The sequence below is a fragment of the Balaenoptera physalus genome (genome assembly GCF_965194825.1).
Source record: "Balaenoptera physalus genome assembly, chromosome: 12".
NCBI lineage: Eukaryota > Metazoa > Chordata > Mammalia > Artiodactyla > Balaenopteridae > Balaenoptera > Balaenoptera physalus.
Window position 1 is genome coordinate 903,569 of NC_138897.1, and position 19,120 is coordinate 922,688.

Consider the following 19,120-nt stretch of genomic DNA (forward strand, 5'->3'; position numbering starts at 1 on the left):
CAGCGCAGGAGAAATCCACCGCCACACGTGGGCCGCTAACAGGAGAGGCGGCTCTCAGGATGTGCTCGGGGCTCCGGGAAGGAGGGGGCCCGGAAGCAAGACCACGTGCGTTCAGCACAAGCATTTCAAAGCAGTGGCCACTCTTCAAAAACAAAACAAAGCTTCAGGCCCCTCCTTCACACGTCAGAGTGCTAAGGTGTTTACGGGGTGTTCTGTAAGGTCCCCGACTCAGCTGATCTCCAGTCAACATGCAGAGAGCAAGCAGACACTTGTGAGACACGTGTGGAAACCACTGGCCACGTTCCCTCAGGGCAGTGCCTTCCTCCCCGACCTGGGTCTCTATGTTCCTATTTACCAGCTGCCACCGCCACCAGGGCCCTCAGTGTGACCTGTGACCTGAGGGCCGGGGCTACAGAGCACAGCCGCTCCCGACTGGCCCTTCTGGGGGTGGCAGCGGGGACGGACCTGAAGGGCAAGGCAGGAGGGTCAGGTTCAGCCGCTGAGGCCCCCCTTGGCACCGAGCAAAGGTGGAGCACGTGCAGGTCCAGGCTGAGCCACAGACTCGCCTGCCCCAGTCCCGGGACCCGAGACAGGACGGAAGAACGTGCAGGAAGGCCCGACGTGGGCGTGCGTGAGGCCCGTGCCCCCAGCCCGACCCCACAGGCACCCCACTCCACTGCCTGCCGGCTAAGCCCTGCAAGGACACCTTTTCGTGCGGGGCACGTGTACCTGAAGGAGGAGAGCTCCGCGTGCACCGGCAGGGAGCCGGGGGGCCCGGGGCCCGCAGCGCCCTTTCGGATGAGCTTGCCCGTGCTGGCGTCGTAGATCCGAACTTCAGGGCCAGGCGGGGCCTTGGGATGCACAGGTGTTGGATGAAACAGGGTGGTCGGAAGCAGGCCCTGCCTGTCGGGAAAGGCGGCCGGGCCGTCCTCCCTGGGGGGCGAGAACGAGGGCGGTGAGGAGGGGCTGGGGCAGATCGGGACCCCCCGCGCCTCCCTCCCACCGGGACTGTGAATCCGCACATGAAGTCGTGGTTCTCCGTTAAGCCTGGGGCTTGACCTTGGCTGCGGACACAAGGCCCCTTGGAGAGCGCGGGCTGCACCGCTCTCTCTCTGACGCCGTTTTCGGCCTCACCTCTGAACACAGCACCCGCTCTGATGGAGCAGGTGTGCCGTCCATGCCGCCTGGCTCTACCCACGGGCCCTCTGCACCCATCCCTTGTCCTGGCCACCCCCTCCCTCCACGCTGGACTCTGTAAAGACCCTGTGACTCGATGGGACCACGTCCCAGCTGTGGAAGAAACAGCCGCAAACTAGGATCCGCGGCTCAAAGCTGACTTGTGTCTTAGGAGAAGCACTTGCGCTTCTCCACCAGGCGACGCTGGTCGGAGGCGCTCTGTGTGACAGTCTGCTCGGCGGGGGCGGCGGGGGCAGGCGGGCGTCTCCCGAGGGGAGCAGCGGCCGTGCGGGCTCCAGCGCGGACCCTCCCTCTGAGCCAGCGGCCCCCGCGGGGCCCACCTCTGGGACTTGGCCTGGTCACCGCGCAGCGGGAAGAGCCGCTCCTCCACCTTGTCCCAGCGCTCCAGGCAGCTCCACAGCCAGTCGGGGTTGACCACATGCAGCTGCCCGCAATCCTGGGCCTGGCGCACCTTCTCCGTGCCTGCGGGCACACGCACTCTGCTCGGAGCCGCCGTGGGCCACTGGTCTGTCGTCAGGGCTTGGGGCGGCGGGAACAGCAGGGGCCCTGGAGGGAACAGCCCTCAGAGCGGGGCCGGCCATGTGATGGCTCCTGAAGGGCCCCGTTTCTCTACGTCGGTACCCACTCCAGAGCCTCGAGCCCGGGGCCTTGGGGAGCAGTGAAACCCGGGTGCCCCCGCAGCGCGGACCGTGGTGGCAGCTGGTTCCGAGGGGGAGCCGGAGCCGGGAGCCCCGCCCAGAGGCGGGTGGGGGAAGGGCGTGACTCACCGGCCCGCGCGGCTATCAGGTGGGTGGCCCGGTCGGGGTCGTCGGGGTCCAGCACCAGCTGGGTGAGGATCCTGGCCCCCAGGGCCGTGGCGTGGTAGTGCTCCCGTGTCTTCTCGATGGGGAAGTTCGTGGGGTGCAGCCCGCTGAAGATGATGGCGACGTCGGCCAGCACCCTGCTGCGCAGCTCGGGGACAATCTTCCGGATGTCGGGGGCCTCCTGGGTCTCCCCGCGCAGAAAGCGGTCGTACCTGGCATAGTAGGCGGAGTGCACGCGGGCGAGGATCTCCTCCAGGTGGACCAGGTGGTCGTCGGCGTCGGCGTCCTCCTCCTCCTCCTCCTCCTCCTCCGCGCTCTGGTCCAGGGACTCGCCCACCGTGATGCCCGACTGCTCGCTGTTCTGGGACTCCGTCTCGGCCTCCCTCCTGTCGGCACAGCCGCCGCCCAGCCCGCAGAGGCCGTCCCGCTCGCCCTCCCCCTGCATGGCCGCCTGGACACCGGGCCCGGGCCCCACGCAGGGACTGGCGCCCGGGGGGCCGCCCTGTGCCGCAACGTCCCCAGCGTGGCAGGTGGCCGGAGGCTTTCTCCGGGTCCTCTTCTCCCCACTCTCCCCATCAGAGGGGATGGGGGACGGCCGGCCCTCGGACTCGCTGCTGCTCCCGCTGTCACCGGGGACATCCGGGTCTGGGTCAGGGCCCACCGGACCCCGCACGGGCCTCTTCTCCGGCGGCGTCCGCCCGTGTTGCTGGGTGCCCGCCAGGGGCCCCCGGCCGTCAGCCGAGGGGGTGCGGGCGGCAGGCCGGGCGCCCCTCTCCTCTTCCTGCCCGGGACAGGGCCAGCCCCCCCGAGGGCCCGCGCCCCCGTTGAGCTCCCTCGTGGGCTTCCCGAGGCCGTTGCTCTGCTCGACCCCAGACACCTGCCTTCCTTCCTCGGGCTCCTTGACGGGCGGAGGCTGCTCCGTGGCATCGGCACCTTTAGGAGAAGCACTGACTGCACGTGTGCACAAGAGACAAGGTCACCGTTACCTAACATGTAAGAGGGAACCCGCGTGGAAGCAAACTCCATCCACCCGCCCCCGGCTGCTGGCTGGAGCCACCTCTGGCCAGGGGGCGGCACCCTCGGCCGGGAAGGGCTGGAGGGTGAGCAGCTCAGGTTTGCGGGCCCCACCCGGTCACCTCGTTCCGGGTTCCACAGCGGTACGAGCTGCACAGAACACGCCTGGCTCCCAGGCTGTGGTCGGATCGGGCCCTGCTCGAGCTGTGCTGTGCAGCCTCGCCCCCGAGGGTGCCCTGGGGTCTCACTCCCCTGCCTACACCTCAAGGTTCTACTTTAGCGACTACGGCAATAACTCTATGCCTCAAAGTGGATTATTTAAAAGCTAAAGATCATCAGAAACACGTCAAACCAAAACTTTAAATTTTTTTCAGACTCTGGGTTCCAGCTCGCCTGGGAGGTTCCCCGCCGGCTCTGGGCTGGGGCCGGCACCAACCACCCACGGGATGGAGTCTCACACCCCAAACTCCCAGTGTCATGCTCGTCTTTCACGGGAAGCCGGGATGAAAGGTAGCATTTAGATGCATTAAATTAGTATTCTTTAATCTTTACTCAACGGGAAAAATGTTTTGGCTGGTACTATTGAAAGAAAAAAAAACCCAAACTGAAACCAAATAATACCACGTTTTTCAGCATAATATAAATAAACCCAACACAACCTCTATGACTACTGAAATATAAATAAATGACCAAAACCAAACTGAGTCCTGAATTAACAGCAGCCACAGCAGAGACAGGACAGAGCCGATGCTATCTGACAGCCAGGAGGGGCCACCCACCTCTCCTCCTCGCCTGGGGCTCCCGGGACCCGGATGGTGCATTGATGTCACCTATGCCCTGGAAGTACACGTATTTCTTCACAGTTATCAGGTTGGGGGCAAACTTCCACACGTCTTCTCGGTCATCGATAATGCAAACCATGGAGTCTCCACAAGGAAAAAGATTTCTAGAAGTAAAAATGCATCGGAACCACTAGCACCATTTACAAAAGGTCACCATCAATCGAACGTCAAGGTCGTCTTTTGTATGAAACCAGCAGAGAGCATGTTAATCAGAGCCAGATGCAAGCTGCACTGAGGGCTTCTGTTTAGCTCACGTTTAAAACAATTTCCAGAGAAAGTTACACTAAGATAGTTACACTTTCCTCCAGTGTCTGACACTCCTCAAGGCAGGAGTCATGACAAATTCTTCAAAGGGCCAGAGAGTGAAGGGTTTACGGTTCGGGGCCGTGGACAGCCCTCACCAGGGGAAGCTGGCACGGCCCAGTGGGCCTGGCCACATCCCAACACGGCTTTATTTACAAACACGTGTAATCGGCCTGTGCCAGGTGAGAGCGACCAGTTACAGGCAGGAGGGCAAGGCCTTACTCAAATCTCGGATGGGGCATCGACATGATGCCAAGCCCAAAAAGTGACTGTTGTGTTCCCCAAAGCTATGAGGATGTACGGGTGGAGGAAGAATGTTAACAAGGGTCCAAAAAGCCACCTGATGGACACAGGCCTGCTCTGTGGTCTTTTCACTTGATTTCTGCCCACAACACTTAGACTCAGACAGACAGGTGCAAGCATGCAAAATTCAGAAGGATGAGTGCTTCCTGCCTGTTTTCTAGGATTGAGAAACAAACCCAGGAGAAATGCATGTCATTGTTCAGGTTTTCTAGCTGCTACTGAAGGCTACAACTAGTCAGAAAAAAACGTTCCTGTGTCCAAAACTGTCTTCGGTGAGTCCGTTTTCCACAGGCAAAACACAAGCGTCGGCTACAGTGACTGACACAGTTACCGCCTTCAGCACATCTAATTCCAGACGAGGGAGGTGAAAACCACACCGAATCGAGGCCGGGGGACAGAGCCAAGTGCCGCCCCCGAGCTGCCGTGGAGCCCCTCTCCTCTGACGCGCTCGTCCTCGGGTAGGGTTTCCCCCGGACAAGTCATCACACCCTCCCTCAGTTTCCTTCGTCCTCGTATCTGCTCATTCGGATGCCTAACCAGTAAACATGAGAACTGTTTCTGAAACAGGTACTCTGATTCTCTTCTTGTATCCCATAGACGTGAACAGGTCTCAGTCTGTGTGGATACCCTAAACCTGAAACACGAAATGTTAGCTAAGGGTGGCCAACGCCAGCCAAAAGGCCACTGAGGCCACAGCTGTTACTGTCTAAGTCTTAGGAATCAACAGCCATGAAAAAAGTTATATCTGATATAGGATCATAATGGGGGGAGGCTACCTATCTGGGTAGAAATGGGGAAATTCCTTGTACAGAGTGAGCAGGAAATTCCCAAGAATATAAATCAGCCCTTCAGTGAGGGGTGGGAGGGAGCCCTGGTGTAAGAGCACAGAGACCGGGATGGGGAGGGGCACACGGGGGTGCAAGGACGTGGAAACGGGCCGAGCGCCAGTGCAGAGTATCACGACTTAGGATTTGATAACTGACTGTACGCTGCACAGCACGCAAGGTCTTAAGGAAACAGAAACCCGAGGTGCCCACACCCCCTAAAACTCCCGACTAGGCCAAAGAGCCCCCTGGCCCTCTGGGGAGGCTCTGGGGGCTCGGCCGCCCAGACTCTCTCTCCACGCATCCCCCAGGCCCTGGTCTCACTCCTCCCCCGACACCCATGTCGCCCCGGGCTCTGGCCCGAGTGCCCCAGGAGCCACCATTGCCTGGACATTCAAGGAGAGCAGGGAAGGGAGGGGTCTGGTTAGAAGACAGCGGGCTTGCTATGTGCCGGAAAGTGGACGCTGGTAACCGGGAGAATAAATACAGAACGATTGGTCTGATGCTCAAAATGCAGGCTTTACGGTGGAAACTGGACGGTGACCTCAGCGGTGCGCACAGCCAGGTACATACCTAAGGTTCCCCGTTTTGGAAAACGGGTCAATACATTCGTCCCTCGATAATATTCGATGAGAAAAAAGCTTCTTCTCAGGATCTAAGAAGCCTTTGAAAAGAAAACAGGACAAGGTCACGTGTCTGAGATGCACTGACGTCCCTTCCTGCATGCGGTGATGTGCAGACACAGAGCACCGGCGTCAAGCACTTTCCTCTTTCAGGTGAGACCGTCACCCTCTTACAGTTCCTTCCCTCTAAGGGCTTTGGTCCAGGAAACGTTGACTGAATCTCCCATCACCTGGAATCTTGCTAGGACAGCAGATGGGATGAACAAAGTTCAGCGTTACCCCGGAAGCTCAGAGCCGCGGGTAATTAACAAGCGAAGGCACCACGTCCGCCCACCTCGCAGGGGACTCGGGGCGGCATCAGGGAGGAGCCCATCGCCGGGAGAAGGGGCCCCAAACAGGAGTTCAAATGCTGGTTTGGCTTTGTCATCTCCCTGAGCCTTCGTGTTCGTAAAGCAAAGGGGAGGGCAGGGTGTTTGGGCAGCACTCTTACACTCACACCGTGACAGGAGAACCCGTCTTTCCTCAAGCCTTTCTTTCCACAGACGAGGAGGCACCTTCATAACCTCACGTGCGTCCTCTCCCACGCGGCCCGCCCAGAGCTGCCTCCCTCTGTGACAGGGCCCTTGACACTGCAGATCTGACACCCACGCCTTACTGTTGCCTACTACCGACGGGGACGGAGGCGTCACGTAGGTCCCTAGGCCTGCAGCCCGCGGTCCTCCTGCGAGCGGAGCCGTGTGCCCCTCCTGAGGGCCCCTGTGCAGTGAGGCGGCAGCCGCCCGGAGCTTAGGGCCTCGAGGTGCCCGAGTCGTCAGTGTTTGACCAGCAGACAGCGCTCATCTCGCGAGAGAAACGCACGCTACCGTCTTACTGCGTGATGACTTGTAGGAACGCTGAAGCCTCTCAGCCGCTAAATCTAAAACACTAACTATCAGAGCCTCTGCAATAAATGAAAAGCGTGCGAAGCGCTTAACGTTTCTGCCCCAACGAAAGCGTGTCTATCCTCCTTACACCGAAAGTACACATTCTGTGAAAACAGTAAAGTTGACGGAAAGAGGAAGTCACGGAAGCCATCACTGTTAAAACCAGTCAGGCCTCTGCACGTCTGGCCTCTGCTTGTCATCTGCGAATGAGCAGACTGACACGGCCGATCAGCCGACTCCTTCCAGCCAAAAGCGCTGTGGCCACGAAGCTCAAATCCACGTGCCCCCGAAGGCCTCGCAGCTCCCACAGCTATGTGGGGCACCAGCCCTGGGGGCCACGTGCTTCCTCCTGGGCCCTCTCTGCAGGTGAACCGTGGTCGCTCTCAACGCCCTCACCGGGGTGGCCGAACCACCTCGGGTCCCCCGGTCGAGGTGCTGCTCGGAGGGTCTCTGCACCCACCGTCGCTGGGATACTGCCTGCGGTTTCCTCGTGATGGCCTCGTCTGGACTTGCTGCAACTTGGGATTCTACGGCACACGGCGCCGCCTGAGATGGGGCTGGGGCGAGCCCTGCTCTCAGGAACCTCAGGAAGCGGCGATGGCCACAGGCCCTGGGGGCGGGCAGGGCGGCAGGCAGAGCAGAGATGCCCCCCCGGGACCCTCGCTGGTGCTCTCTGTGCCTCACTGAGTGACACCTAGCGAGGCCAGGTTCCAGAGGTGACGGCCGCAAGGAGAAGCCTGAGGCCGTGCCTGAAGACGTCACTTGCTAGTTCCACGTGGGGTGTGGCTTACTCAGCGGTGTGAGAACTCTGCAAAGGAGATGTGTCAGCCTCCAAACCACGCTCCCGGGGAGCCGCAGAGCAGCCACACACTGAAGGTGAACACGCTGGCTGTTAGTTACAAGATGGATTAACTAATACGCTGCCTCCGTGTTTGTGACTAACATTTCCTACAAAGGCACCAAAAGTTAAAGGGGGATTTAAAATGTATTTCCCCATTGACAAAACCAAGACCCATCTGCGAGGCGCCTGCATTTAAAAGTACTTAGTTTAACGTCCCTATAACTAATCCTAAGGAGCTGTGACATACTGCAGGTGCCAATGTCCACTGATGGGCCTCAGTGGGCTGGAGCCCAGATGTGCCTACGCAGGGGAAGCTGGTGCCCTTCACCCCGTCCCCAGCCAGAGCTGGGGGCCAGGGGGCTCCTGTGTCCACGCACGAGAGAAGCCAGCACAGGACCGCAAGCCCGAACTAGGACAGCAGGTTAACGCATCATCACGCTGCTCCCTTCCAAGGAACAGAGACTGTTCTGTCTGCAATGAAAGTGCTAACTGCAGACAAACACAAACAACATGGCTCCAGAGCTATTTCCAAACGGATTAACATTTTTTAAAAGAACCCTCATAGAGAGAGTTTCTACTTTTCGACCTATGTGTGGTCCTGACCAACTTCCAAAGTGGCCCGTGGCATGCAGCTGACCGGAGTGATGGCAGCCTGCCCTCTGGACTGGAGCGCGTCTGGTCACGGCCCGTGGACCCAGCAGAGCAGGGAGGTTCTCGGCCGCCTGCAGCCTGTGGACTTAACTGGGCCCCCACCTGCCAGCTGGGAGACTGAAACTGAGTTTGGGAGACCTTCCTGATCTTTCCCCTTCATCTTCAAGAAACGTCGAGAAAAAGAGAGAAGCCAAATGTAAAGTGTCCAGCGGGGGGACTGAACCCCGCGGCCGCTCACCCGCGATCGTGTGCGCGTACAGCCGGCTGCCGAACGTGAAGACGTGAAGCTCGTACAGCTTGGCGATCTTCTCCAGGAACCCCTTGCAGTGCGGACGCAGACGGGTGTGCAGCATCGGCTCCCCCCGGCCCAGCTGGAAGTGGAATATGCCCTGCAGAGAACACGCCCAGTCATAGGGCGGGAGCGGCGGTCAGGGGGCGAGAGCCGGGGGTCAGGGGGCGGGAGCCGGAGGTCAGGGGGCGGGAGCCGGGGGTCAGGGGGCGGGAGCCGGGGGTCAGGGGGCGGGAGCCGGGGGCCAGGGGGCGGGAGCCGGGGGTCAGGGGGCGGGAGCCGGGGGGTCAGGGGGCGGGAGCCGGGGGGTCAGGGGGCGGGAGCCGCGGGTCAGGGGGCGGGAGCGGCGGTCAGGGGGCGGGAGCCGGCGGTCAGGGGGCGGGAGCCGGGGGTCAGGGGGCGGGAGCCGGGGGTCAGGGGGCGGGAGCTGGGGGTCAGGGGGCGGGAGCCGCGGGTCAGGGGGCGGGAGCGGCGGTCAGGGGGTGGGAGCCGGCGGTCAGGGGGCGGGAGCTGGGGGTCAGGGGGCGGGAGCCGGGGGTCAGGGGGCGGGAGCTGGGGGTCAGGGGGCGGGAGCCGGGGGTCAGGGGGCGGAAGCCGCCGTGGTGAAGGCTTGGCCCTGCGGCTGACACGTGACACGTGACAGCTGCACGGGTCACCACGCCCACTCCACAGAAGTGCTCTCCTTTCTCGCGCTCTGTGGGGGAGGGGGGCTCCACCTTCCCTGCTGCGGTAACCACGTATGGTAAGCACCCAGGACAAGCACGGAGCTACCCAGAGCGACCAGGTAACTACCTACCTGGGATAACATCCTGTGATGGCTACGGTACCTCGGCTATCCGAGGGCTTCACTAAAAGGCCATCAGGACACCGGCGGACGCTTACACACCCTGACCGTCTTGCCGGCACTGTTCCCCTGGTCACGGGCAAAGTGAGCACCTGAGTCACCGCACGCAGCGGCAAGCAGCAGAGCCGCCGCGGACCGCTTAGAACCCCTCTCCAGGGGCCTACTGACAGTGTCTCCCGGAGCTAGCTAGGAACACAAACCAAGGGTCCCACATCACTCAGTCTAACTCACGGACGCTTTACGATGCAACTTTACTACCTTACAAATGAAACAGAGAAGCTGAAACAGCATTCGCAGACATCTTTAGGAGACAGATGAAATCAGTAACCCCAACCTGCTTATACGTGATTAACATGCACGCGTCTACTCTCCTTAGGGAGTTAAACTTTGATCCTTTTAATCCTCTTTATCATTCATTTTCTCAGCAGTAATAAACTAAGAAGGAAGGAAATGACCTGAGGCCTCGTTAATTTTTCCGCTGGCTCTAAACTCGTCACCCCCTCGTGATGGGCTATTCTGGTAAAGGGCCTGAGAGTGAGAAATGCTGTAAAACACCTTCCACCACACTCCACAGCTAAAACGTCCAGAGGCTGCAAGAGAAACACCCTTAAAATCCCAAGTCAGGATCTCCAAGGTTAAGGATTCAACGTGCCTCTCGGGCTGTCGGGAGCAGGTGTCCTGTGGGTCCGGAGCTGGGGGCGGGGCGGGGGTTGCCATGCGTCCCGGATGCCGTCTGGGGGTCCAGAGGGGCCTGACCAGGGGGCACGTGCGGGCGGAGGCACAGGGAATCCCCCAGCAGCAGTTGAGCGCCGTCCACACGGCCCCGAGGACACCCTCCTGCCACATAGGCCGAGAACAGGAGTGGCGTAACCGAGCAAACTCTTATGAAAGGAATGAAAAGGCCTGGCTTCGCAGGCGGATCGAGCCCCGAGTGGCTGCGGTGCTCGTGGCTGTGGTGCTTGCCGCAGCCATGCCCTCAAGCTCTGCCCCACCCAGCCTGAGTGCGGCGGTCGTGATGCAGGAAATCCCCGAGACCCCTGCCAACCGCGGATGTCACACAGAGAGCATCTTACAGAAGAGCCCACGACATCAAAAGACTAACGTAGCTGAAAAACACACGCGTTCTGTGGGTGAGGGACTCAAGGCCAGCGCTCACCAGCTGGTCGCCGTCCTCCGCACCGCGGCCGAGAGCTTCAGGGGCAGAGCGACCTGCGCCTGCTCAGTCACTGAGCCAAGACCCCGCGCTGCTTCAGACGAAGCTGGTAACAAAGCTGCACCGGCCCGCGCCCGCCGCTGAGTGAGCCGCCCCCCGCCCCCCGGAGGAGCTCACCTTGTTGGACATCTGCTGGCAGAGCTGCTCCGTTGTGTGGATCAAGGTCTGGTCCAAGTCCACCATGAGCACTAGCTTTCTGTTGCGATGCAGTCGCTGCTGGTCTTCCCTTCCCAGCTGTTCAGCTTGCTAGTGAAAAAGGAAAACGAGACATGACAAAGGAAGTACATGTGGATCCAAAGTAAAACTCAGTCTTATCAGAAAACAGAAAAGGAAGCTGAGGGTGGTCTTCACCGCCCTCACGCCTTGCCCGCCTCGCTCACAAGCCTCGCGGCCTGGGGACTGCGCCCCAGTGCCCAGAGCCAGACCTGTGCGGTCCAACCCTCTTCAAGCCGCTCCGACTCGTGACTGCTTTTAATTAAATAGGTGGACCAGTGAACGGGGGCCGAGAAGAAAGTGGCTGTGTCTATACAGGCTCAGCTGAAGGCTCTGGAGCAGCTCAGGGCAAGCGATCGGCAGAACTGAGACAAGCAGTGAGCCGAGCGTGGAGCAGCTCAGGGCAAGCGATCGGCAGAACTGAGACAAGCAGTGAGCCGAGCGTGGGGCGGAGGGGCGGCCAAGGCGGTCCTGGCTAGTTACCGAGGAATTCCACTGTCTGTTCCTAAAACGGTTTATGCAGAAAGGGCGAGAGTTATTCCTTTACAGCAGAAACAACGGGGGGGGGGGGGGATGCTTTCTTCTCTTTTTATCCTCAAACTTCCTTGTTTTGTCTTAAACATACACTTATGTATTTATATTTGTTTAAATTTCAGCAATTCAGAAAACCAGAATCATGTACCTGGCATTTTATCTCTCCCATGAAAAACAAAATAGGTATATATCATTTAAAAGCACACACCTAATAAAATTATAACACTGAATAAGGTTTTTACCTACTACCTGCAGAAACGTAGAGCTCTGAGACTGCCTTGCGATAAGACAAGAAGCCAGTGGTTACAGGGCCCCGTGAGGTGGGCGCTGTGCCTAGTGCCCTGTCCTGGCGACGCTCACTCACCCCACCGTGTGGAGCCTGGCCCAGGTGTCAGGAGGCCTCTGACCAACACCAACACAGCAATGTACAAAAAGCAACCTTTTTCTTTCCAGACATCTCTCCAGCACTTGCACGTCTTTGCACGTGAAAGCACAGCACTGGGCCCTCTCCCTCCACCCCACGACCACGCAGCCAGCGCTGACCAGACCTGACACCTCCCCCCTCCTGCTCGGCCCCCTGCTCCCCGGGCAGGAGCCCTCGAGATGCCCTCCCCTCACCCCTGCTCACACCCCGCAGCTCTCCAAGCCCAGGGTCCGGCTGCAGCACCCTGAAGAGCTCCCGACCCAACGGAGCCCAGCGGAGCGGTGCTGCCTGCAGGCGGGATGGCGTGGGGACGGAAGAGGAAGGGGCGCAGCCCTCACCCGCGGGCAGGCCGCATGCTCCACATAAACCACCCGGCCACTGCGGGCACACTGGGAACACAGTGACGACGACGACAGAGCTGGTGTCTTCTCCTGTCGCTCCTGACGCTAAGCGCGGCCCACAGATGCGCTCACGGCTCTCAGGAACCGTCTTCCCAAACGCTGCCCCTGCCAGGGGCGCACTTACCTCGGAGCTCACCATTAGCTCGGGGACGCTGTGCACCATTGACACGGTGGCCGTGGAAAGCGGCACCTGCGGCCTCCCATTCTTACTCTGCAGCCTGCGAAGCAAGAAGGGGCTGCTGAAGCGACACCTGGACCTCATTAACTTACGCGGAAATTTTAGTTCAGACTTTAGCTGATGAGGCCTGCGGGCTTAGTGCTGAAATTTCCCCCACTGTCTGAAAACAGACAGGAAAACCGAGGAAAAAATTAAGTAAGAGTCACACTCACAGAGTTCCCTTTGAAAATAAAGATGGTCCCACTGAAACACAGAGGCCCACAGCGCGAAAGTACAGAACAGTCCACACTGCTCTACACGTACAAACAGGGGAAACCACTCAACAGTGGTGGCAAACTAGCGCAGGCTGCGAGATGGGGGCCTGGGGGTTGTGAAGTGCTGGCTGTGTCCAGGGATGGCCGGTCCCAGTCGGGAAGCGCGCTTCACTCAGCGGGGATGAGAAGGCAAATCCCAACCCACCAGCTGTTTCCTACCACACCCGGGGTGGGCGGCAGACGTGCTTTAGCGCTTCCAGAGCTCAAAGAAACCAAACCAGAGGGGAAGCGGGCTGACTCGCGCTACACGCGGGCAGACGACGGGCAGCGGAGAAGGGTCCTCCACCCCGAGCCCCGCAGGCGTCCTGTCCCCCCACGCTCGCGCCCACCGCCCTCGGGCTCCAGGGCGGACGGGGTCCCACTCTCCAGCTGCCAGAACTTACTGGGTCAGGTCTTGGCCACACTCGGCGCACAGGCCCTTCATGACGACGGGGTGGCTACATCCTTCTAACTGCACCAGAACCGCCCTAGAATCGGGGGAGAAAACGGCCACAAGTTAGCAAGAACTAAAATCTCTTGCTTTATCCAACTCCTCTAGAAAGAGCATCTGAGTGGGCACCAAGGCACCTGGATTCTGGTACCACTTCTCCCGGTGACTCTTGCATAACTTTAACTTCACATCACCCTCCAGGGGTGCCATTTCTCTGGCTATAAAATGAAGGGCCTTTTCATCTACGATGAAACACCTGGGCCCCGTGCCAGTGTCGTGAAGGAGGCCCTGCTGGGCGTTTGCCCACAAAGCAAAGACCCTCTCTGAGGCCCAGCGACCTTCTGGTCGGTGCCCCACACGTGAGGGCGGACGGCTCTGCACCCCTCCCTCCTCACCCGTTTCTGTCCTAAAGGCTCTGGACTGCAGATGATTTTCACGGGCAGACAGAGCTGCGAAATGGGGGGCGAAACCAGGGAAGCGACGCCCATCCTCCGAGCAGGGCCTCCTTCCTCCCCACCCTTCTGGCCCCGGTGGTCATCACGACCAGCCACTCGGTGCCCTGGGCCAGGACGCCCCCCCCCCGGCCCCCCACCACCCGACCCCGGCGCTGGGCGGGGAGGGCACACCAGGCCCCGCCCTGGCCCCCTCGGCCCGGCCTCTCTCCCACCCTCGATGCCGTCTCAACCTCTCCCCGAAACTGCCCCCCTCGCCCCGACCCTAGACAAACTGGAGCAGCGGACGGGTCGCTGCCCTGAGCGCACGCGGCGCCTCCCTCGACCTTGCCCTTCTGGCGGCGCCCGCTCCAGGTCCCGCCCGCCTCGGCCACTGGTGATCGGCACCCAGGGGAGCCCTGCCCTGGCTGGCCTTCTCCACGTGTGGTCCCTCAGCCCCCCACGTCCACCGAAATCCCTCCACGAGGCGCCCACGACCCCTTCACCCAGCAGCACCCCCAGGGCTCTTCCGCCTGCTGCCTGGTCGGGGTCTCTGCTTCCCCAGCTCTCACGGCACCTCGGCCGCACGCGGGCCATGCCCTGGGTTCTGGGGTGAGGTCACTGCCGGGCCGCACCTGGTCCTCCCTGCCCGGTCGGTTCTGGGGGGAGTTCACTGCTGACACGGGGCGCTCCCCTTCCCAGACCCCTCCCCGCCGGGGACCCTTCCCAGCCAGCCCTGCTCTCCTGCGCCCGAGGGGAAGAACGGGGCCCTGGAAGCATCTGTGACGGTGTGGTGGAACCAGCAAGTGGACCGGAGGCGCTCCGCTCAAGGTCAAAGGTACATCTCAGACACCTGCTCACGGGCCAGCGGTGCACGTGGGCCCTTCGGCACCTGGTGAGAAGTCTGCCGCTCACTTCCGGGGGCACTGGCGGCAGGTGTTTGGGAAACAGTAAGCGGCTCGTCCACCAACCCAGAAGGTTTAAAAATGCCGATGCTGCTTACATTTTAGCTACAGGCTCCGCTGACCTGCTACCCTGTGAGAACGTGCAGGCCACACGAACACCAGTGACCCAAGGGCTCCCGGGCCCAGGAGCGATGACCTGGGGGCTTGGCCTCCACGCACCGCTCCTCTTGGAAGGCACGGCTGGTGGAGTGAAACTTACGGGGTACAGCAGCTCAGAAACAGCCCAAATTAAAAGGAGGGGAAACAGACTTGACAGTCACCCGTCCGTATCCGCAGGGGATTGGTTCCAGGATCCCGCAGGTATCAGAATCCGCGGATGCGCAAGTCTGTTATATAAAACGGCCTAGTATTTGCATATAACCTACATGCATCCTCCTGTGTCATTAAATCACCTCTCAGTTACCTATGATACCCAACACAATGTCAACGCTACGTAAATAATTGCCGGTATGTGGCAAATTCAAGTTTTGCTTTTTGGAACTTTCTGAATTTCTCCCCCACGCCCCCAAATGTTTCGATCCAAGCTTGGCTGAATACACAGATGTGGAATCTGTGGTATGGAGGGCCGACTGTATTTTCTGTCAATTACCAGATCACTCAGAACTGCCCTCCAGGGTCAGAGCTGAGTACGACACTGTCTATCCCAGCTGACTTCTGCATCTTTGCATGGGCTGAAAAAATTCCCCCCGAAAGAGATAAAATGCCAAGAGAGAGGCAAAGGGAATGAGATAGGAGCACAGCAGCAACGTCCTTTTCGGCACAAGTTGTTTTCTCCTCCAGCTTTGCAGACCCTGCTCCAGGCCGGGTGAAAGGCGCCGAGCGGGCCATGTTCTACCCTAACCCTCCACACGGCCGAGGGACTGATGCACTGTGAACTCTAAAAACAGTGCTTCAGCCAAGGAGACAAGCCGCAGAATGCCAGGCCAGTCACCCATAAAGGTCAACTTTCCTGGTTTGTCCCTGAAGAAAATCCATCGGATAATCATCAAATGCAATTCCTAAACAAGTTATTTTCCCCAAAGTACACAAGTATCAAACTCTCCTGATTTTTTTGTACTCATGAGCTTTTGTGTCTGCTCCAATAGGAAGGTCAGAGAGCACAGGGCGTATCAGAAAGAGCAGTGTCAGGGAGCTGGGCCCCAGCACGCTGCCCCCTCGAGCGGTCACCGTCAGGTGTTGGGTCTGGGCAGGTCTTACAGGTTAGGAGGGCTAAGGGATCTCTTAAGTGCTAAACCTCTGAGTACTGAAGAATATTGGAGGAAAAGAGACTATTTTGTGCACCCAGATCGTGGTTTCTAAATGCCATTCTCCGCTAAAAGAAAGCAGGATTTCTTGGAGAAATGGCTGACTCCAGGGCTGGGGATGGGAGAGCAGAAGCCATCTGTGTCAGAAAACAGGACCATGCTCTGCGTTAACGGGACCTGGAAGGGCGCCCGCTTCCAAATCCAGGACAGTTTGAGCATTAAGGCAAGTAATCGGAATGCACCGTAATCCACTGAATAAAATAAGAACCCGTGAATCCACACCGATAAATCAGTTGTTCTTACAGAGGAAAACGGAGCAAGAAATAAGGCAGAAACGATGGAATTACGAACATCGGCACTGGACAACCCTGATAAAAACAGCAGGTTCAGACAGGCACAGATAAAGCTGGCCGGATGTCGATGGAAGACGCAAAGGCACCCCTACACAGCCTCCTCCCGTGTCGGTCCCTATCCATCACCAGACTTGTTTCCTGATTATTCTACGTATATATTTTCCTTTCCTTTGGAGACATCAATGTACCCGAGTGAATTGAAAAAAAGCAAACAGGTGAGGGGGAAAGACATCATCAGGTCCACAATTAACAAATTTACTCTCTGGCAGTCAGTGCCTTGCCAGAAAATTTTCATATCAAAATAATTTCAATCCACATATGTATTATGAAGACAGAAACAGACTCTCATTCTATCTACTTCCCCCCAGGGGGACGCTCTGGATGAAACGCGGCCTAAGGAGAGAGCAGCACAGAGGAAGCCCTGGCAAAGCCTCAGCAGGGAGAGTGCTGGTGCGTCAAAACCTCCTGGGACCTCAGCCCCTTCCTCTGTCTCAGTCAGTATAGGTCCCATTCTCCCCGACAGCATGAAGCACTACAAAAACGTGCAATCCCGTTACAGATCACAACAGTGTCTACTGACTACTTCCACTACACCCAGAGGCAGGACTTCTACGTTCCGGCAACTGTTCACTGCCTGAGAACAACCTCTGACGTGGTCAGGATGAGTCCTGCAGAGAGAGGACAGTGCAGATGGAGACAAGGACAACTCCAGCCAGGTGAGCCCGGCGCTGCGCTGGTGCTTTCCTCGCCCACACGCCTGCCTTCCAGCAGAAATGCTACCACTCTCCAGCTCCTCAAAAAGCCCCGCGATGAAACACTGCAGTAAGATACCACGAGACCTGAAACACCAAAAACGCACCAGAAAGAAAACTACTCACGGCTGGGAGCCTGCCTCTCTATCAGCTACTTGGCCGGCTGCTTACATGACCTCACTGGGTTACTCTGATCGCGGGGCCGGCTGCCCTGATCTGTGCAGGCGCGTGAGTCTCACTAACTGCTGGGACCCGTAACCGGCCTGTCTGGGCCTTGGTGGCCTTTCCCATGCAGAGGAACAGAACCACATGGAGAAGAGGTCTTTCCCTCAGGGGTTTTCTACACAGCGAAACGGCAGCATCAGGGTGCACCTCCATCGTTTAGCTGGCAGGTTTACAGGCTCATTACGGACCAAGCAATGGTCAGGTAAGACCTGACTTCAAAGTAACGCTGACAGTGTGTCACACACACAGCACAGCGAGCCCCTCTCTCCTAAAGGAGGCCAGGCAGACAGCTGTGGTGGCGGATGCACTCAGTGGGCAGGCGCGGGCGCCTGGGCAGAAGACTGAGGGCCTGGCTCCCCCCGCAAAGATGAGAGGAGAGGAGAGGAGAGGATGCGGGATGAGACTCCCAGGAGGGAGGCCAGCTCTACCCTGGTCACCCACTGCTGTGTGGACCAGGTAGAAGACGCTCGAAAGCCAGAGGGGCAATTAGAGCCACAGGGAGAGGAGCAGGGACAACGCCCCCCCAAGCCCCGGGGAGGGCCAGGGTGGGCAGAAAGGGAACTGAGCACCCAGGGTACTGGGGTCCCCACAGAGGAAAACTGAACACCAGCCACTAAGCAGGAGGCAGGAATGCTCACCTGCCCCAGGTTTCTGCTCCTGACAATGAAAACAACCACACCAGTCATGTGCACACGCCTTTGTGCACAACACTGGTCAACTTAGGGAGAAGATATAAACTGACAAGTTCATACACTTCAAAAAAGAAAAAATAAAAAAAAGCCCTTTACTAGGTTAAAACAGAGGTACGACGGCAAAAGCCTGTGGCAGGAGGGTGCACTACTACTTCTCACCCTGACCTACCTGTACCCAGGACGCACCCCCTTCCTGAGCTGAGATGCACAACTGCACCAGGTTTTACAACCACGTTTCGCAGGGTTTACTAGAACCTAAAGAAGTGCACGTCTCCCAACAGCTGACACTGCGACAACAAGCATGGAGTACGCCTGATTCGTTCTGTATGCACTATGACCCCCTAGTTTTCCTAATTTACAAACATGAAGTCTTGGGGGGAAGCACCTATTACAGAAAGAGAAAAAAGAGAACACAACTGTTTTATAAAGAGTGCTATTTCGGTGACGGAGAGTTTTCGAAAAAAAAAAGCTGCCGCTGATTAGTATAGTCACTAATAGTGACTGCCGTCCAGTCTTAGAAAAACAGGCAGCCACGCAGCTGTGGGCTCTAACTTAACAAAGTTCCCCCGGAGCGCAGCCTTCAGCTGCAGCCCCGGAGACCCTTTCCCACCCAGTGCCGGGCCAGGACCCCCTCCCGGCCCAAGCCCAGAACTCCCTCTAGAAGTCAGCCCCCTGCCTCCTTTCCACTCACCCGGGGGCCACCACCTGGCCGGGCTGCGCGCACAGCTCCCGCACTACGCCCGCGCGCTCCGACCTCAGCCTGCGCTCCGTGCGCACGCAGCCCCCGGAGCCGGCGCGGGTAGGGGCGGGCCCGGTGGGCTGCGCAGAGGCGGCGGCCTCGCACACGGCCAGCACAGAGCCGATGCGTACGGCCGCGCCAGCCGCCACCCTCCACTCGAGCAGGCGCAGCGGTCCGGGGCCGGGGCAGCGCACCTCGGCCACGGCCGGCGGCTGGGCGCCCTCGGCGGGAACGCGGCTGCCGGGCGGTGCCTCCATCGCAGCCGGGCGGAGGCGCTGTGGAAAAGCGGCGGTGGGCGCTCAGAGCCCGGCACCCATCGCGGGCTACCGGGCGACCCCGGCCCAGGCGGAGGCGGCAGCGGAGCTACGATTCTCCCTTCGGCACCGGCTTCCACCAGCCGCCCGTTCCGCGCCGACTTCCGGGACAGCGTGCGACGTCACGTGCCACCGCGTGCGTGCGCGCAGGCGCTGAGGGACTGGGTGTAAACACGCCCATGCGGGGCCCGAGAGGTCCTCCGCCGGCCATGGGAACTGGGCGCGTCCTAGGACCACGCTT

At 59.4% G+C, this 19,120-nt stretch overlaps 1 protein-coding gene across 9 annotated transcripts in view; it reads right to left on the reverse strand.

Annotated features, from left to right (window-relative positions):
* Positions 1–18,981, reverse strand: part of CTDP1 (CTD phosphatase subunit 1) — a 46,280-nt gene extending 27,299 nt beyond the window's left edge. For 2 of the 9 annotated variants that reach the window (XR_014252069.1, XM_082418513.1), the window contains exons 1-10: positions 18,518–18,980; positions 13,118–13,201; positions 12,367–12,460; positions 10,788–10,916; positions 8,563–8,713; positions 5,860–5,950; positions 3,794–3,960; positions 1,965–2,951; positions 1,518–1,743; positions 730–933 (exon numbers count right to left, since the gene is read on the reverse strand). Coding sequence is in view for 8 of the 9 variants with exons in the window: in XM_082418513.1 (XP_082274639.1) it covers positions 730–933; positions 1,518–1,743; positions 1,965–2,951; positions 3,794–3,960; positions 5,860–5,950; positions 8,563–8,713; positions 10,788–10,916; positions 12,367–12,460; positions 13,118–13,201; positions 18,518–18,822 (2,438 nt within the window). In the remaining variant the exon portion in view is untranslated. Of the gene's footprint in view, positions 1–729; positions 934–1,517; positions 1,744–1,964; positions 2,952–3,793; positions 3,961–5,859; positions 5,951–8,562; positions 8,714–10,787; positions 10,917–12,366; positions 12,461–13,117; positions 13,202–18,517 lie in introns of all 9 variants that reach the window. The other 7 variants (XM_082418511.1, XM_082418515.1, XM_082418514.1 and 4 more) reach the window with 6 other exon arrangements.
* Positions 18,982–19,120: the final 139 nt, after the last annotated feature.